At 38.4% G+C, this 19,524-nt stretch overlaps 2 protein-coding genes across 2 annotated transcripts in view; one reads left to right on the top strand and one right to left on the bottom strand.

Annotated features, from left to right (window-relative positions):
* The window catches only part of LOC126195172 (serine/threonine-protein phosphatase 2A 65 kDa regulatory subunit A alpha isoform), a 111,358-nt gene extending 102,225 nt beyond the window's left edge, over window positions 1–9,133 (bottom strand). Inside the window, exons 1-2 of the mRNA XM_049933684.1 lie at window positions 8,824–9,133; window positions 8,499–8,690 (exon numbers count right to left, since the gene is read on the bottom strand). Coding sequence (XP_049789641.1) covers window positions 8,499–8,690; window positions 8,824–8,907 — 276 coding nt within the window. The 5' untranslated portion in view covers window positions 8,908–9,133. The remainder of the gene's footprint in view (window positions 1–8,498; window positions 8,691–8,823) is intronic.
* Window positions 9,134–9,198: 65 nt separating this feature from the next.
* Window positions 9,199–19,524, top strand: part of LOC126195171 (cGMP-dependent 3',5'-cyclic phosphodiesterase-like) — a 333,488-nt gene continuing 323,162 nt past the window's right edge. The window contains exons 1-3 of the mRNA XM_049933683.1: window positions 9,199–9,697; window positions 9,786–9,902; window positions 10,146–10,393. Coding sequence (XP_049789640.1) covers window positions 9,590–9,697; window positions 9,786–9,902; window positions 10,146–10,393 — 473 coding nt within the window. The 5' untranslated portion in view covers window positions 9,199–9,589. The remainder of the gene's footprint in view (window positions 9,698–9,785; window positions 9,903–10,145; window positions 10,394–19,524) is intronic.

Genomic DNA, 19,524 nt, shown 5'->3' with positions numbered 1-19,524 from the left:
ACACTGTTCCAAAAGGTTGGACTGACAAAGGTGGTGACTTATCCTCTTTCGCACACTGGTACCTATCATGGCTTTATTCCTCGCTGTCAATTGCTTTTCAGATCCAACAAAATGTCAAGAGTATCATGAAGATATTAATCATGAAGCATTTTTAAATTGGTTCAAAAAATATGTTGTTACCAAGTTTAGAAAATCTGTCAATGATTGTTCTCGACAATGCTCCATACCATTCAGTTTTCAAAGGTAAAGAGTCCAATCCTATTGTCTCGAAAGGAAGACATCTATTGGTTATGACAACACAGAGTTACTGTAGATGACTCTGTGAAAAAAGTATAATTATTAGAACTCTTGTCATTTCACAAGCCACATTCTCAACAAATGTTATAGAAAAGGTAGCTTACAAATATGGACGGATTCATAAGACTACCAACCTATGACTCCCCCTTTAACACAATTGAATTCATTTGGGTGCAAGTAAGGGAACATGTTGCTCACGAATATAAAAATGTTACTTGGAGTGAAGTTGAGAAACTTGACTATTCAGGCCCTGGAAAAAGTCACCGAAATGGACTAGAAGGCTGTTGTGATGCATAAGAAATGAGTAACTGATGAAGTGTGTAATAATGAAGGTCTTCTTGAAGGTAGTGTTATGGAACTTGATTACTACTTCTAGCTACTCATCCACTGGTGACTGTAGTGAATGGTATCTACCTTGTTCTGGGTAATACAGCTGCCTGCAGCTCGCAATTGCTGAAGGTATGTGCACAAGAAAGTTTCCTTACTTTATTTCTGTGCCATGCCTGTGTTGTCTATGAAGTGTAACATGTCAGTTCTTGAAGCCAGTGTGCGGGTAGTTTCTTGTAACCAATGAAACTGAAAATTAATAATTTGCTTTTAACACTGATTTCTCTCTTTTGAGTTTGCTTGTAGACATTAGCTTTAACTGCCATGAAAAAATGATCTTTACGAATAGTTCTGTTGCAAGTTGTTGACCGCCATTTTCTCGAATACACTGCATACCACAAGGCTGTGGGTGAAATAGCAGTTCAGTCAGTCAAAATCAGATGTCAACAGAGCACCTCACAATGGCCAATGCCAACAGTGCTTCGCATTACATGTGAGAAAAGGGACACCTCACACTTTCAATAATACTGTCAATCCACCGTTATACTGACCACTTGAAGGCACATATTGAATATATACTAGAAATACTGACAATTACTACTGATGGACCCAAAAATATTCTCAATATGTACTGAGCGTGTGGGGTTGAGCATTGACAGTTTGACATTATCTGTCATTTAGGTATTGGCACAGCCTCATGGACCAGCCACACAGCACAGCGCTAGTGTGCACTCTTCAAGTTTTCAGTTCATCTTTGATTATATCTTCAGATTCAATTTTTGTAGCAGTCTTAACAGAAAACAGTTTTAATAGCACTATGCAGTAGCAATCTTATTTATCACTTTACAGGGTCAATAGAGGACTCCCCATGGCATTATTTTTTTCTTAAATTTTGAAACATTGTAGGCTATGATATACATGTCAGCCTCACCATATTATTTACATAAACTACCTGAATATATCACTGAAGGCCAGATATACTTACTTCACAGGCTTCAATAACATTTTCTCTAACTGTGCTTAATGACATTAAAGTACTAAATTTCAAACATTCGAACGATCTGCCTGTTGCCAGAAATCTCAGTTCTACCTAATCTCTCGATGATGATTGCCTCTCCTATTGACAAATTCCAATTTTTTGTTTTACATTACCAACATTAATAATTTGTCATAAAATGCAGGACTCATACAAAAATAGTTTGACATCTTTTGTTTCTGTGGTAACGATTTTAGTCAGTCAATCAACATACAACAAGTAGGTTTCTTTCTAAACCACTCTTGGACGTATTGGCCACTTTTTTTGTTTTCTGTTGTTTACTAACTACAGCTAAAATAATTGCAGCACACACACACTTTCTTTTCAGTTTTTTGACTTCTTAAGTTTGTAAAATGATAGAAACAGAAGAAACTAACTTCAAATGCCAAAACGTCTGTACTGTAGTAAAGCATTTGTTCAGAATATGGCAACATAGTTTGTGGAAAGCGACAATCCGAATAAACACTCTACTGAAGCAAATGTGTTAGTTTGAAGTTTTTTAATTCAGGTGTTTTCATATCAAACTAGTTTGCCTCCAGAGTGGAATAATGTCAAGCATATATAACCTTGTAAAATTGCATTAATGATGGTGTGAGGATTTGTTTAATATTTTAAAGGTATGGCAGACTAGTATTGCCAATAAATACTGAACATGTGCAGGCCTGTTAACAAGTGATGGACGTCAAGTAATTTTAATTGCACTTTGGTAATATAAAGGCAATATTTTTTTGAGTTCTGCTTTTGCAATCATTGCATTTTAACAACTCTAGTGCGCTGACCCAGACTTTGCCGAGTTGGTGCCCTGTGTTAGGATTCATGAAGTTTTCCGCAACCTGTATCTCTACTGATACTCTCATAACACAGTCTCTCTCTCTCTCTCTCTCTGGGTGGGGGAAAGTGGAGGTCAGAGGCAGAATCCTCTTCTTCCGCCCCCCAAAGATCATGGTGTGATTAAGTTCTACACAGTGTTTGGCAATAGCTGATTTAGTTGCCTTCTAAGCCAGGTGTGTGTGTGTGTGTGTGTGTGTGTGTGTGTGTGTGTGTTGCTCACAGCCTTAGTTGTTTGGCAATGTATGATATGCTAGGCACCGTACACTATCAGTTCCTCAGTTTTGGAAACCTAGATCACCTTTCAAATTTCCCTGTTGTCCTCATATTTTTGTAGGCGCACAGAATACACGCTTGATATCCTGATTCTCAAAAATCCTGTTATCTTGGTAGGTCAGCCACAGCCTTTGCTATATTTTGCTCTTCTGCAACATGTGGCAGAGTGGCTGGCTGAAAGGAATTCAGAATATGACAGTTTATCCATTTCTGCAGAATATGGAGAGATGTCAAATTATCTTGGTCTAACGTGGTGTGTGCTCTGGGTACCCAATAGGTCATAACGCTGCACCCATTCCACTTGACTACCAGTCTTATGCAGCATGTAATGAAGACGCAGAGTAACGTTGAAATGTGCATGGATGACACTGATACCTGACAGAACATGTACCAATGAAGCATTCCATCGTTAATGAAGACAAACTGCTGCGGACACTGAAAAAAACGTAATATGTCTAAAAAGCAGGACATTTCCAAAATGTTACATTTTTTAGGCAAATAGAACGAAGTATACAACCCTTTCCTCCATAACAAAAACCACAAAGAAGGGGGCATAACGCACAAGCAGTGCTGCAGTTTGTAAGATACATGACAGTGTGTTTAAAATAAGTTATGCCTTTTGACAATTCAGTACAGAACGAGTAGAGGGAAGCGTAGCTGCCAGCATGTACTGGGCGTGTCAGCAGATGACCACAGTACAATGCCAGTCCTATTCGGCATGGAACCTGACAGGGTAGCTTGACTGCGTGAACAACAAGCTGGCCAATCTGCGATCTTTCTGAAACGATTTTAAAGGAACTATTCCGTAATAAACTCTAATTCTCGCACATCTTTTAGTTTAATTTGTCATCTTCCGGATGAAGCAGCTATCGATTCGTTAATGGTCATAGTTATTGTGATGGTTCAATAGTAGTTAAACAACTGCAAGAAATTCTTAGTTTGCAGTAAAAAATAGGTATCGCTACGAATTGGTGTTTGGTTACATGCTGCTGCGTATTTAATGTGGATGATATATTGAATTATTCTTTAAACTTGTATGGATACTGCCGTCTGTTTCCAACTTCGAAAAAAATTTAGTGACAAACTCGTGGTTCAGTGAAAAAACAAGAACAAAATACTCATACATTCCTCATATCTTATAAATAGTTTGAGATATCCAAACAAGATTTTTGACAAATGACAGTGCGCAAACACGAGTGTCTTTTGCCATACGATTAATTTGCGAAACTTCTGTATCTATCGTGATATTCAAATGACTACAGACTTTTTCACTGAAATAATGTAACTACTTAGGGCCATCAATACCTGGTGAAATGAGAATTGCTGCAGGTTTTGTGACAATATAAATGAAGAAGTTACAAGTTTATTCTTATGTCAAGAATGGGCTGTTTCAAAAACTATTGGCCTCACTAGCACTCAGTTGTTAGTGTAATAACACTATTTCAATATTCTGTGGCAATTTCAAATGCATTAGACTTAGAATGTTACTCAGATGAATATTTCTAAACTCTGCTGTGTTCTGACTACAGGACAACAAGAGAAGTTATGTATTCTTCAAAGCTCGTGACAGTCCTTCATGAATCAATGTCTCCTCAACTGCCTTTTGCTATGGCTGAGAACTCAAGACCAGCCCTGTTGTGTAACATTTGCAGTGGCTTCTTTTGTCAGTATTTCAGTCTCAGTGAGCGTAAACTTCAGGATTACAGAAGCGTCCAATTCCACTCATCTGATTTGACCCATAAAGTCACCAATATGGCGGAAACGACCATTCTAAACGTCACCAGTATGGCACCTATAACATCATTACATAAACACAAGAAACACGAAAATACATATAAAACCAACAAACACATCTCCCTCAAAAACTATAATCAAACTAACGGGACCAGTGTGGGAAATTGGGGGATTTTGGGTAGGGACAAACTAAATATAAACACATGCAGACACACACCACGATCCCAAAATACACAGAACGATGACATAAAAGCACCACAAAATTCCTAAATACCGCTACACGTACAATATCAACATGAATCAGTTATTTCCCTTCACCTACGTAGCTCAACCGCAATTGTCAATACCACAAAATAAAAACAAAACTATTCCAAAAATTTTCAATCACACCGCAACTGTCGATACCACAGAACCAACACCTAAAACAATAAAAATTGGAATCGGACACTTCCCTTGACCTATGTAGGTCAACAGCAACTCACGATAACAAATCATTTAGCTATGACGACAAATTGGAATCTGTCATTTCCCACGACCTATATACGTCAACAGCAGCTCATGGTACCAAAACACAGCTATGACGACAAATTGGAATCGTTCAATTCCCATGACATATATAGCTCAAATACAACTGATGATACCAAAAAAATTGAAATCAAGTACTTCCGCTAAGACACTTAAATCAACCAGAAGTGCCGATACAAAACCATCAACCACCAACATATGCAGGAAGTAACACTGAGCCAACAACATGCAAAATCCCCACTGAACATCATAACACGCGAACAGCAGAAAAAAACACGCCCTCGCATATTCTGCTTGCACACGCTGCATTATTTCACTATCTCCGCCACAAGCTCAAAAAGTTGTGGGAAACTTAATAACGGAAAACATGTCGTCCCCCATTTCAGCAAGCAGATGCGCACTATTAAATGCAGAAGTCATATCCATATCCAACGAAAGAAGCCACAAATTGAATTAAACGACTTACCATGCGACAAACAACAAACCGATAACATCAAACAACACCGCACACAACCGATAAATGTACACTTCAAGCACTGACACCACATCTACAAACACAACACACTCACAAACTAAACTCCATGTCGTCATGACGTCACACAACACAACACCCTTACGTCCCGGGTCAAAGCCGATGGGTGGGATCGGACACCTCCATTGACCCTAAACTTCTTGTTGCTTTTTGCCACATTACTTTTCCCCTCAGCCTATACACTCTGTCGGGTTTAAATGAGCACGATACGGAGGATGCCTGATTAAACTATGCACTTCACATTTCGCCAATTCGTCAACCTGGTGGCGTGAAGCTTTGGCTTGTACGGCATTAGAAGTTCCATTAACTTCACTTTATACATGTTAGGTTCAACTTTATCTCAGGCAACATTTCTTTGTACACAGAGCAAAACATAATATTTCCTCCACTGCATTGTTGGAGATTTATGCATCACAACTGTGTGGTATGGCATTTTGTCCATTATTATTGTCAAATTATGAGGAACGTTTTGCAGCACAACATTCTCTTCCCAGCTGGTGAACGGTGACCCTGGACAACACTTTTATCGCAAATCGCTTATTCAGATGTACTGCGCTGTTGCTATTAATGCAACACAAACACAAAACACTTCTTCACAATACATGACTACAGAACATTTCAATGCCATAAAATATGGCAGTACAACAAGAGCTAACGACTTTTGACACCTACTGCATGGCGCCACATGGTACTGTTTACTTGTGGTTTGGCAACAGGGGCACTTTACCAGCTGGGCCACTGGTGGCATGGCAGGGAAAGCAGGCTCGTCATTGGTGTTACCTGGGCAATGGCGTCACATCCGCCTCTGGTCAGCCAAATGTCAAATGTTGCAACTAAATTTAAATGCACTATAGGATAGATTTCAAAACAAAACAGTAAGTGACTATGTTCATGCAAACAAACTGAGGGAACTAAATGTAAACATCCATTGCATGACCACCTGATGAACTTCATCAAAATTCACCAAAATAAGTATAAAATGCAGATGGACAATCTGAGCACAATCATAGCTGCAATTTAGATACACACTAAAAATTATTAAACAGGTGAAACAATAAATGTGATAGCATAGAAGAAAAAGCAGGAGGTGGTCAAAAGTCGGTAGAAGAGACTCATCTCTCTAGTACATCAGGTTGACGGAACAAAATAGGATATGCATGTACACACAAAAATTCTGAAGTGCAATTTTAGTGGAAAAACCACACAAGAGCGAGTAGGATTTGCGCTCTGAGGGTACCACACAAATTTAATTATGCATATGGATAGTTCATCAATAGGTTTCAATAAGTGTGTTTGCAGGTATCAAAATATGTCATAAATAGCCCTATCTTTTGTCTGCATAGACTTAGGAGATTAAGTTTTTTACATCGCCAAAGGACCCTGGAGTTTAGTATCTATTTGGGAAATTTTAACTTGATACCACTAGCTGCTCCTGAGAAAAAGCAGGGTCTTAACAGACAGAGAAAGTTATCCTGCAAGCATTCTATTTTTATAACTGAGGTAGGGCAACCTGAAAAGGAACATTATTTTGCCTAAACGATTTCTTATGTAGACAATAAGACTGTATGATAACCCTCTGTAAAAACTATTGTATCTCATACTTCATAAATTACGAGACATAAATGCAGTGCCAATACTGCTTACGCACATACAAAAATATATACATCATCATGGCTTCTAGAACTATCAACTGCTTTCTCAAGAAGAGAAAATATTTACTATGTCTGTTTACAGCAAACAGTAACTCTCAATTTCATATATTCATTCCCAAATATACTTTTTTCATTTGAAAGCTTCTGTAATATTAATCAAATGCGGTTGTGAAATTACAACTGCAATTAAAAATTAATCCTGTACCCATGACATTACATAGTATTATCAATGATCACACGTGCTGCCACATTTGCATATTATTTTGACAACTCTACATGTGGTCTAAATGTTATGAACACTGTTGTAATACATGTTTGGTTAAAATAATAATATTAACTTTAAAATATCTTGACTACAGCAGCAGGCACTATTATATACAGTCTATTTGATCATATAATAAACTGGGGTACAATTGGCTGTAAATGGAGACTGTGCACACAACACATAGTAAACAACTAAGGGCACCTGTCAAAGTGTCCTTACCACATTTGTTATGTTCACTTGGCGTATGGACAGTCCCTTCAAATGTTTCTCTGGAATTGTATCACATTCAAATACTACAGGTGCAAGAAGAATGTCATAAGCAATGTACTGAACCATTGTGATCTGTGCACAAAGAATGCTGGGAATCTATTTATGTGTTTTAACATTTTGTTCATCATATTTTTATTAAAATTAAACATCCTGATGTAAGCAATAGTTTGAAAGTTAATGCAAATGTTGAAAAGTAGTCACTATTAAAGATTATATTCAACCTTATTGGAAAACTATATAAAAAATAAATTGCTTCACTGGTACTTTAGGCCAACACATTTTGTGCCTTTTCACATTCTAATAATATTGATGGTCTAAGGATTCCCCAATCTTTGCTCGAAAAAAGGAAAATAAATTCTAAGATCCTGGTCCATGATTTCCTAGCACATTAATAATTTTTCACATAGCAAACTTATTCTGTAGCAGATATCTTATTTAATAACTGAATCAGTGGCAAATGGCTGACACAGCAGTGAAGAGTGTCATTAGCCATGGAATGTTACACTGATCTGTGAAATACTTCCAAGTAAAAAGAAAGGTTCAAAATACAGCTGGCTCACCAAATAACGTATTATTATTTTGGGATGTTTAGAGTACAAACAATGTGCTACTGACCAGGGGCTCTAGAACAATTACCGTACCTGTAGATCAATGTTGGCATTGCTAAAAATACTTTATACTACACATTTTATACTATGTCAACAAAACTATTAAATCAACATTATTTATAAATGATTGTGTGATATTAAAACTCACCAGCAAGCAGTGTACATGTTCTGGGCCGCCGACAAGAGGGGTGAAATTTCCAAGCTGTTCTGCCAATGCCAGGAGTACTTCATCTTCATCATAAATTGTTTCCGTCAGGAAAGGTATTAGTTCACTTCGTGTTCTTTCAACACCTAACGCAAGTGCAATGGTTGACAGCTTCTTGATGGAATTTAATCGCAGCTGAAATATAATCATTTTTAATCAACGGTTTGTCACATGCAATTGCAGATGAGGTTACGTTGACTTAAAATACCCACAAGACTAAAGGGCTAACAATCAGTATACAAATTCCTCATTCATAACGTTTTCTCACCTGAACATCTTCGTTCTTCAATTCGTCAATCAGAACTGCTATTGGGTAAAGCGAATCATCGCCCGCTGAATCACTTGAAGCCATTTTGTAAACTATGTTTAATAGCACTTCACTAAACTGCACGTATAAATAAATGTGCTACGACTGCGACTTATGTTTAATGGTTGTGCATTGTATTGTAAAATAATGTCAATAAGCTGTATATCATACAAAACTTCACGTGTAAAGCAATTTACAACACTCTCAATAACACATTATTTTAACACCCAAAGGGATCGAATCCGCACCGACCAAAGATATCACAACACCAACTCAGACAATAAGTGAGTTCACTGTTCGATACTTGAAACGATTTAACAGGAAATGTGTCATCTGAACAACCGAAGTCGCACAGTTCATCAATTATTTAACTGACAAACGAGAAATAAAGTTATAACCACAACGTTTGCACGACATAAAGATAGAAATCAATAACCTACTGTACCCGTGCTGCATCTCTGCCGGCAAAGAAGAGGCTGCGGTAGATTCGGTTCTGGAAGTACTGTCAAAAAGATAAAAAAGAAAGAAAGGAATCAATGGGATGGGACCAGCTGAAGATTATGAATTGCTGATAAAACGTCGTTCATTCTGTCGCGTCATATACAGACATAATATCATTTTGCGTCGGTCACTATCGAAGCAGATAAGAACGACAGAATATTAAGACTGAGAGGAACTAATCCTAAAGCAAAGTGTGAGCACCGGCTGCAGTGGTACAGTCATAACAATGGCAACAGAAAATTCATTTCCCAGCGACCCAAATCTCCTCCTAGAATTTTGTGCATCCTTATTTGATCTCAATGGCTTCGAAATACAGAAGAAAGTTAACAGATATGTAAGTCATGACAGAGTCCATAAACTTCGTCGAATAACGAATGACTAACAACTAGCAATGCTAACAATGATTGTTACTGTATCTTCAGCTACAAGACCGTACGGGAGCTGAGTTAGTGTTTCTGGTGCCTCTCCTGCCTGAGAATGAAGAGGCTTTAGTTCAGGTCCTGGGTGATAACCAGCTGGATCATGAACTGCGATTTCCAGTGAGTCTTTTGTAATTCTCGATGATGTAGAAAAGCGCTAATTGAACGCTAGTTGTAACTCAGTGATATACGATCTTGGCGTCAACAACTTGAGTGTTTTTCAGTTTTTTACACATTAAAAATTGATTACTATCGAATTGTTAAAATTGTTACATTAGTTGAACTTTGCAGATTTGTTGCATCACTAGTTTTACGGTTGTTTTCTGGATTCGGATTTTAATATTTTGTTTAATACACTTGCAGGTACGGAATAACATTCTTCATGTAGCAGTAAAAAGGAGGTGTTCGATTACAGCCTCTTCCTCAGAGCTTGATCCAGAACTTCACAACATGCTAAAGAATCTAGTAACACCAGACCCAACATCGTTTCTGATTGTACCAATTTTCCATGCAAAAGCAGAAACTGTCAGACTTCTGGCATGCATTGTTAATTACGGTGAAACAGAAGAAGCACAAGTAAAATGTACTGTACTCGTCAGTGAATGTTTCCGGTGAGTTACCAGCAACAGATTGACGTTCATTAGTAAACTGTGTCAGTGAATTACACTACCAGTATGTAGAAAGCGTGCAGTAGAGTGTACAACACAGTAACTAGTTAGAGGAGCAACATGATTGACATCAGGTACAATACTGTTTCTCCAGTGAAACACATTTTTACTTGACTACAAACCCTTCTGTTTTCCGGAATACATTTTATAGAATAATGCCCAGTAAATGGATAGTTACCTTGAGACTTTGTGTGTGTTCTAACTTGCTCATACATACTGTAGATAGTGAATTTAGTCAGTAACACCAGTAAGAATAAATACTTGATTTTATTTTCTGTCAAGTTACACGTTTCCTGTTCTTTGTGTATCTGTAAGTTTCTAACTGGCTGTGTTGTTGTGTTTTGTATGTCACTTATACTTCACTTGACTGTATTTGTATTCAGAATTTTACCTACTGACTTTCAATTTCTCTGAGACTGCAGCATAGTCATATTAATTATTATGATCAAAGCTGTATTACAGCAATGCAGGAAATAAGAACTACACCTTGAAATAGTATTAATTTTCAAGTAATAAGTAGAGGTACATATTGTTGATTGATTGATTGATTGATTTTTATTGTTGTATAGACCTCAGAGATCATCTGAGGCATTACAAAAGTCAATATTACACAGTATAAATGTTACACAAATAATTACAAAAACAAGAAAAATATTACACAATATAAATATTACACAAATAATATTGGTACCTTCACACAAATACAAAACAGAGAAACTTCTGGTAGAAATTGATATTGCATAGTAAATTTAGCCAATTACAGACTTACTCATATATAGAAGCATATAAAAATTGATCACAAAGGTGTAGTCATACCATATTCTTTGCCTCCCTTAAAAATTCATCGGTTTCATAAATGCTGAGCTCAAGAAGAAATTCTTTTACAATTTTTTTTTTTTTTTAAAAAAGATCCCTGATATGTTGGGGTATGGCATTAAAATTTTTTATGGACTTGTATAAGAAGCACTTTTGTGTTTTTTTATAGTTACATCAGAAAGAAACTAGGTCCTGCTTGTTTCTTGTGTTATAATTATGTCGCATGTCATACTGTTGATAACTCGGATAGTTTTCCTTAATATGCATTACACACTGTAGTATAAATATTGACGGCAGGGTCATAATCTGTAATTTTTTAAAGCTTGGTTCAAGTAACCTAGGTTGACACAATTTTGAATGTTACTTCGATGCAACTTTCTATAATCATATGTAAGTTATACAACCAGTATACAACAAACCTGTTAGAAAAATGGATGAACGTATCTATCTCAATAGTTGCATACTAGTGAAAGAAAATGTTGTATTTAGCGTATGTTACCATGCGATTTTTAGTCATGTCAGGTAAAACATCCACAAAAAATGCTTGTGGACAGTCTTGTCCAATAATTTGAAAAAGCTATTAAGTTATGGTAACAGAAATTAGACAGGTACAATGAATATGGAAAAAGTCAGTTGAGGAGTGATATGATGTGTAGGGCTACAGGTTTCCGTGATGATACTATGGGTAAATATTTTCTATTTGAATAACTTGAAAAAACATTTAGAAATATAATTATTGCAATAGGCAATAACCTAATTTCTTCAAGTTATTTATATACACACTGACACAAGGAGGAGTTATAGTTTTTAATAAAAAAATGAATTTTAGAGTGTCATCGTCTTCACAGTACAGTTTTCAGCCATTGGCTAGAGCTACTTGAAACACAATCCTTTTTGTTTTCTTTTGTCTCCCCACCACCTTTCTGTCACAATTCTGGCTCAGTTTTTTCTTCTCTTTTGGATATTTTTTTACTTTTGTGAGGGCTTCTTTGTTTCACATCTTTCCTCTAACACTTTTCACTCAGCTATGAGTTGACCTTGCCCATTCACTTATCTCTTGGTCATTTCTTCCATTTTCCTGTATTATACACCCCAGACACTTGAAACTTTCCTGTTTTCAGCTGCTCGCCAGTAAGTGTCATGTTTACTACAAAGTTGTTCTGGCCAAAAGATCATGCTTCTTGGCATTATATTTAACATCATATTCTTGCATGACTTATCCCCAAACATCTAACTGCTCTTGTGCTACCTCCTCATTGTGTCCCCATAACATCAAATCATCAACCAACAACGTCACTGTTATCCTGTCGCCAATTTCCTTGTCACTTCTGTCGTTATATCATCCTTCACAATTTTGAAAAGCGAGGGAGAAAGTGCACAGCCTTGTTTCATATCATTTCTGTGCATTAGCCATCCTATTGGCTCTCTTCCCACTTTTTGCACCTACACTTGCCATGTACAATTCTTATGTACTTGATACAGTTTGATTCTCTACTCCTTTCCAGATGTGTTCTATGTCTAATGTGAATGCAGAACGCAGATGTCTCACAAACTCATAGTAATGCTTCTGTAGCAGTTCTACTGTGAACTTCCCTGGCCTCAAGCCACACTGTTCTTCTCTCAGCTACTTTTCAACTGTTCTCTAGATTTGTCTCTCTAGAATTTTCTTGTAGACGTTTTGCACAGTGGCATATTTTATATTTTTTTATATAACCTTTCATCATCCCTTCTTGAAGACAGATAAAATTACTCCCTTCTTTCTGTCTTCTGGAAGTGTCAGTTTCTTCCGCACAGCTCTCAAAATTGTCTACATTAACTGTGTATACACATCTTCTGCTGCTCCAAACCTGTTGCCTTTGCTCCTTTCATGTTGTACATCTACATAGATACTCCACAATCGACCTTGTGGCCCATAGCAGAGGGTAACCCATACCACTACTAGTCATTTCCTTTCCTGTTCCTCTCAGAAATATGGTGAGGGAAAAATGACTGTCTATACGTTTCCTCCACATGAGCCCTGATTTCTCATTTCTTATATTCATGATCTTTATGTGCAGTGTATGTTGGAGGCAACAGAATTGTTCTGCAGTCAGCTTCAAATTCTGTTTCACTAAAATTTCTTGCTAGTGTTCCTCAAAAAGAATGCCACTTTCCCTCGATGGATTCTCATTTGAGTTCACAAGCTTCTCCATAATGCTTGCATGTTGTCTGACCCTACCAGTAACAAATTTAGCACCCCACCTCTGAATTGCTTCGGGTCTTCCTTCAATCGAATGTGGTACAGACCCTAAATACTCAAGCAGTACTGTACATTTACATCTGTACTCTGCAAACCACTGTGAGGTGCATAGCAGAGGCTACATACCATTGTACCAGTTATTAAGTAAATCCCATAGTACTCAGAGCCTCAACCAGTTATTAGGGATCCTTCTTGTTCCATTACCGTATGGATTGCAGGAAGAATGATTGACTTAATGCATCTGTGTGTGCAGTAAGTATTCTAATCTTATCCTCATGGTCTCTCTGTGAGTGGTGCGTAGGGGTTGTAGTGTATTCATAGAGTAATCATTTAAAGACAGTTCTTGAAACTGTGTTTATAGACTTTCTCGGTTATAGTTTACGTCTATCTTCAAGGGTCTTCCAGTTTAGTTCCTTCATTATCTTTGTGACACTCTCCTATGGATTAAAAAAAAAGCTGCACTTCTCCGTATAAGTCCAAATCATCTGTTAGTCCTATCTGATATGAGTCCCACACCGTTAAACCATATTCTAGGATGGATCATATGAGTTATTTGTAAGCAATCTCCTTTGTAGACTTATTGCACTTCCCCAGTATTATACCAATAAACCGAAGAATAGGTTGCACCAGTGTCTTATATGCAGTCTCCTTTACAGACAAACCACATTTCCCTAGAAGTCTCCCAATAAATCTAAGTAGACTGTTCACCTTTCCTAATGCAATTCTCATGTGCTTCTTCCATTTCATATCACTTTGCAGTTTTATGCCCAGTTATTTAAATGACATGACTATGTCAAGCAGGACACTCCTAGTGCTGTATCCAAACATAACGGGTTTGTTTTTTCTACTTATCTGCATTAACTTGCGTTTTTATACATTTAGAGCTAGCAGCCATTCATCACACCATCTAGAAATTTAGTCTTAAGTCATCTTGTATTCTCCTGCAGTCACTCAACGATGACACCTTATCTATCATACACCATACCACCATCAGCAAACGACCACAGATTGCTGGTCAACCTGTTCGCCAAATCATTTATGTGCATAGAGAATAACAGTGGTCCTATCACACTTCCCTGGGGCACTCCTAACGATGTTTTTGTCTCTGGTGAACATTCATTGTCAAGGATAACATACTGGGTTCTATTAATTAACAAGTCTGGAAGCCACTCACTTATCTGGAACCTATTCTATATGCTTGTTCATTCTTTAACAGCCTGCAGTGGGGCACTGTGTCAAACACTTTCCAGAAATCTAGAAATATGGAATCTGCTTGCTATCCTTCATCCATGGTTTGCAGAACATCATGCGAGAAAAGGGCAAGCTGAGTTTCACATGAGCGGTGCTTTCTAAAACCATGCTGATTCATGGACCTAAGCTTTTTGGTCTCAAGAAAATTTGTTGTATTTAGACTGAGAATACGTTCAAGGATTCTGAAACAAACCGATGTTAGGGATATTGATCTGTAATTTTTCAAGTCCATCCTTTTGCCCTTCTTATACACAGAGTCACCTGGGCTTTTTTCCAGTTCATATTAACAGAATCTTCCGTCGGTTCTTGGTAGAACAACATTATAATAATAAATGAAAGGCACCAGTTTGCTTTTGTTCTACAATATTACTTTTATCGCTAACCGGTTTTCGGCTTACAAGGCCATCTTCAGACATAAGATGGCCTTGTAAGCCGAAAACCGGTTAGCAATAAAAGTAATATTGTAGAACAAAAGCAAACTAGTGCTTTTCATTTATTATTTTTTCCAGTTGCTCGGGACTTTGCACTGGGTGAGAGATTCACGATAAATGCCGACTAAATAAGGGACCAGTACTGTAGAGAACTCTTTGAAAAACTGAATTGGGATGCTATCTGGACACAATGAATTATTTGTTTTCAACTACCTTAGTAGTTTCTTTAGTGGATCCTTCACTTCTGTACATATCAGGTCTCTTTCCATTTCCAGTTCAAGCTTTCTCTTATCTATGTCCCTATCTTACTCTTCTACACCCTCTGGACTCAGCAGATCATCGAAATATAACTTCTATGGCTCTTTCAGGTCCTCCTCTACTTCATTCCCATCTGTACATTTTTACATTACCTGCCATTTGTCTTCTCTTATTTTGGATAATTCCATACACAGTTTTCTTATTTCCTTTACTCTAATGATCCAATATAATTGGCCATTTTACATAGTGTGTGTATAGAATCCACCCTCTTTACACATTGTATGTCAAGCAAGTTCTTAAAATTTTTGCCAAAGGGAGGCGGCTGCTGAGCTTGCTAGGAATATTGGAGGAAGAGATGGCAGGTACATGGGCTGGTTATGAGATGATGTACGCTTGTCAGAGCATCTGAGGAGTGGGGCATGCTGAAGGTCATGAGGGGATGTGAATTGAGAATGGGTGAGAGCACAGAGAGAGGGGAAACAGTTGGGTGGAGGGTGTGGGGACATGGATTACTGGAGATTGAGGCCAGGATGATTGTGGGAGCGAGGATGTGTTGCAAGTATAGCTTCTACCTGCTCAGATCAGATAGGCTGGTTGTGGAGGAAAGGATCCAGATGGCCCAGGTTGTGAAGCAGTCATTGAACTCAACCACATTGTGCCCAGTTGCATGTTGTGCCACGGGGTGTTCAACTTTTTTACGGCAACAGTTTGATGGTGGCCATTCATCGTGATGGTCAGCTGGTTGGTTGTCATATCAACATAAAAAGCTGTGCAGTATTGACAGCAGATTTGGTATGTGATGTGTGCTTTCACAGGTGGCCTGGCCTCTGATAGGTTATGATAAGCATGTGACAGGGGCTGGAGTAGGAAATGCTGAGTGGGTGGATTGAGCAGGTTTAGCTGTCTGGCACCTTGGTCAGGAATATCATTCCTGTGGCAAGGGATTTGAGAGTGGTAGTGATGTGGGGTTGTTGGTTAGGTTGGATGGGCTACAAAATGGCAACTGCCAAGCTGTTGCCAAGAACAAAGTTGACTGCCCAGGGGCACAGCAAGTAGCTGAGCACATCATGCTGAATTTTAGTGACTGCTTCACAAGGTGGGCCCTCCACCACCAGCTTCTCTGAACTATGCAGACGGGAGTTATCCTTGGAATAAACCCTCCACTCCTGTAATCATCTTGGTCTCATGGCCTCAGTCTGTGATGTTCCACTGTCCCCACACCCTCTACCTGACAGTTTCCCTTTTCTTTGTGCTGTTACTGCCTCCCAGTTCACAACCCCACATTACTCTTCCTGCCTCCCCCCTCTCACTCCCTCTACCCACCACCTCTGCACTACAGCTGAGTCCACCTGCCAAAATGCAGTACTAGCAGTGTTCATCGAGCCAGCACCATGTAGGGGCATGCATTTGTTTGTTTGTTTGTGTGTGTGTGTGTGATTAATTTTACTCTAGCTTGAAAAAGGATTACTATGAAATCTAACAAGATTTCTCTCTTTTGTGTGTGGTATCTCTTCCATAGGGACATTGAAGACAAGATTACTGCACAGAACATGCACAGAGGCCTTTAAAGTGTCATTTTCCCCTGTGCTAAATTGGTGATCCCCTGATGCCTCAGAATATGCCCTACCAACAGATCCCTTCTTTGAGTCAAATTGTGCCACAAATTTTTCTTCTCCCCAATTCTATTCAATACCTCCTCATTATTTATGTGATCTACCCATCTAATCTTGAGCATTCTTCTGTAACACCACATTTCGAAAGCTTCTATTCTCTTCTTGTCTAAACTATTTATCGTCCACATTTCTTTTCCATACATGGCTACACTCCATACAAATACTTTCAGAAATGACTTCCTGACACTTAAATCTATACTCGATGGTAACAAACTTCTCTTCTTCAGAAACGCTTTCCTTGGCATTGCCAGTCTACATTTTATATCCTCTCTGCTTTGACAATCATCAGCAAAACTCATGTACTACTTTAAGTGTCTCATTTCCTAATCTAATTCCCTCAACATCAACCGATTTAATTTGACTACATTCCATTATCCTCATTTTGCTTTTGTTGATGTTAATCTTATATCCTCCTTTCAAGACACTGTCCATTCCATTCAACTGCTCTTCCAGGTCCTTTGCTGTCTCTGACAGAATTACAATATCATTGCCGAGCCTCAAAGTTTTTATTTCTTGTCTGTGGATTTTAATTCCTACTCCGAATTTTTCTTTTGTTATCTTTACTGCTTGCTCAATATACAGATTGAATAACATTGGGAATAGGCTACAACTCTGTCTCACTCCCTTCCCAACCACTGCTTCCCTTTCATGCCCTTCGACACTTATAACTGCCTTCTGGTTTCCGTTCAAATTGTAAATAGCCTTTCATTCCCTGTATTTTACCCCTGCCACCTTAAGAATTTGAAAGAGAGTATTCCAGTCAACATTGTCAAAAGCTTTCTCTAAGTCTACAAATGCTAGAAACATAGGTTTGCCTTTCCTTAATCTGTCTTCTAAGATAAGTCGTAGGGTCAGTATTGCCTCACATGTTCCAACATTTCTACGGAATCCAAACTGATCTTCCACGAGGTCGGCTTCTACCAGTTTTTCCATTCGTCTGTAAAGAATTCGTGTTAGTATTTTGCAGCCGCGACTTATTAAACCGATAGTTCGGTAATTTTCACATCTGTGAACACCTGCTTTCTTTGGGATTGGAATTGTTATATTCTTCTTGAAGTCTGAGGGAATTTCGCCTGTCTCATGCATCTTGCTCACCAGATGGTAGAGTTTTGTCAAGACTGGCTCTCCCAAGGCCGTCAGTAGTTCTAATGGAATGTTGTCTACTCCCGGGGCCTTGTTTCGTCTTAGGTCTTTCAGTGCTCTGTCAAACTCTTCACGTAGTATCATATCTCCCATTTTCATCTTCATCTACATCCTCTTCCATTTCCATAATATTGTCCTCAAGTACATCGCCCTTGTATAGACCCTCTATATACTCCTTCCACCTTTCTGCTTTCCCTTCTTTGCTTGGAACTGGGCATCCATCTGAGCTCTTGATATTCATACAAGTGGTTCTCTTTTCTCCAAAGGTCTCTTTAATTTTCCTGTAGGCAGTATCTATCTTACCCCTACTGATGTACACCTCTACATCATTACATTTGTCCTCTAGCCATCCCTGCTTAGCCATTTTGCACTTCCTGTCGATCTCATTCTTGAGAGGTTTGTATTCCTTTCTGCCTGCTTCATTTACTGCATTTTTGTATTTTCTCCTTTCATCAATTAAATTCAATCTCTCTTCTGTTACACAAGGATTTCTACCAGCCCTTGTCTTTTCACCTACTTGGTCCACTGCTGCCTTTACAATTTCATGTCTCAAAGCTACCCATTCTTCTTCCACTGTATTTCTTTCCCCCATTCTTGTCAATTGCTCCCTAATGCTCTCCCTGAAGCTCTCTACAACCTCTGGTTCTTTCAGTTTATCCAGGTCCCATTTTCTCAAGTTCCCACCTTTTTGCAGTTTCTTCAGTTTTAATCTACAGTTCATAACCAATAGATTGTGGTCTTACAATGTAAAACCTGGTTCCTAAATCTCTGTCTTACCATTATATAATCTATCTGATACCTTCTACTATATCCAGGCTTCTTCCAGTATACAGCCTTCTTTCATGATTTTTGAGTCAAGTGTTAGCTATGATTAAGTTATGCTCTGTGCAAAATTCTACCAGGCGGCTTCCTCTTTCATTTCTTCCCCCCCAATCCATATTCACCTAGCACTTGCCCGCGAAAGGCAAAGGTCCCGAATTCGAGTCTCAGTCTGGTACACAGTTTTAATCTGCCAGGAAGTTTCATATCAGCGCACACTCCGCTGCAGAATGAAAATCTCATTGTGGAAACATCCCCCAGGCTGTGGCTAAACCATGTCTCCACAATATCCTTTCTTTCAGGAGTGCTAGTTCTGCAGGGTTCGCAGGAGAGCTTCTGTAAAGTTTGGAAGGCAGGAGACAGGATAATGGCAGAAGTAAAGCTGTGAGTACAGGGCGTGTTGTGCTTGGGTAGCTCAGTTGGTAGACCACTTGCCCATGAAAG

This window comes from Schistocerca nitens, chromosome 7 (genome assembly GCF_023898315.1).
Source record: "Schistocerca nitens isolate TAMUIC-IGC-003100 chromosome 7, iqSchNite1.1, whole genome shotgun sequence".
In the NCBI taxonomy this organism is placed as follows: domain Eukaryota; kingdom Metazoa; phylum Arthropoda; class Insecta; order Orthoptera; family Acrididae; genus Schistocerca; species Schistocerca nitens.
The sequence above is the reverse complement of the archived record's forward strand: the minus strand, read 5'-3'. Positions and strand labels throughout refer to the sequence as shown.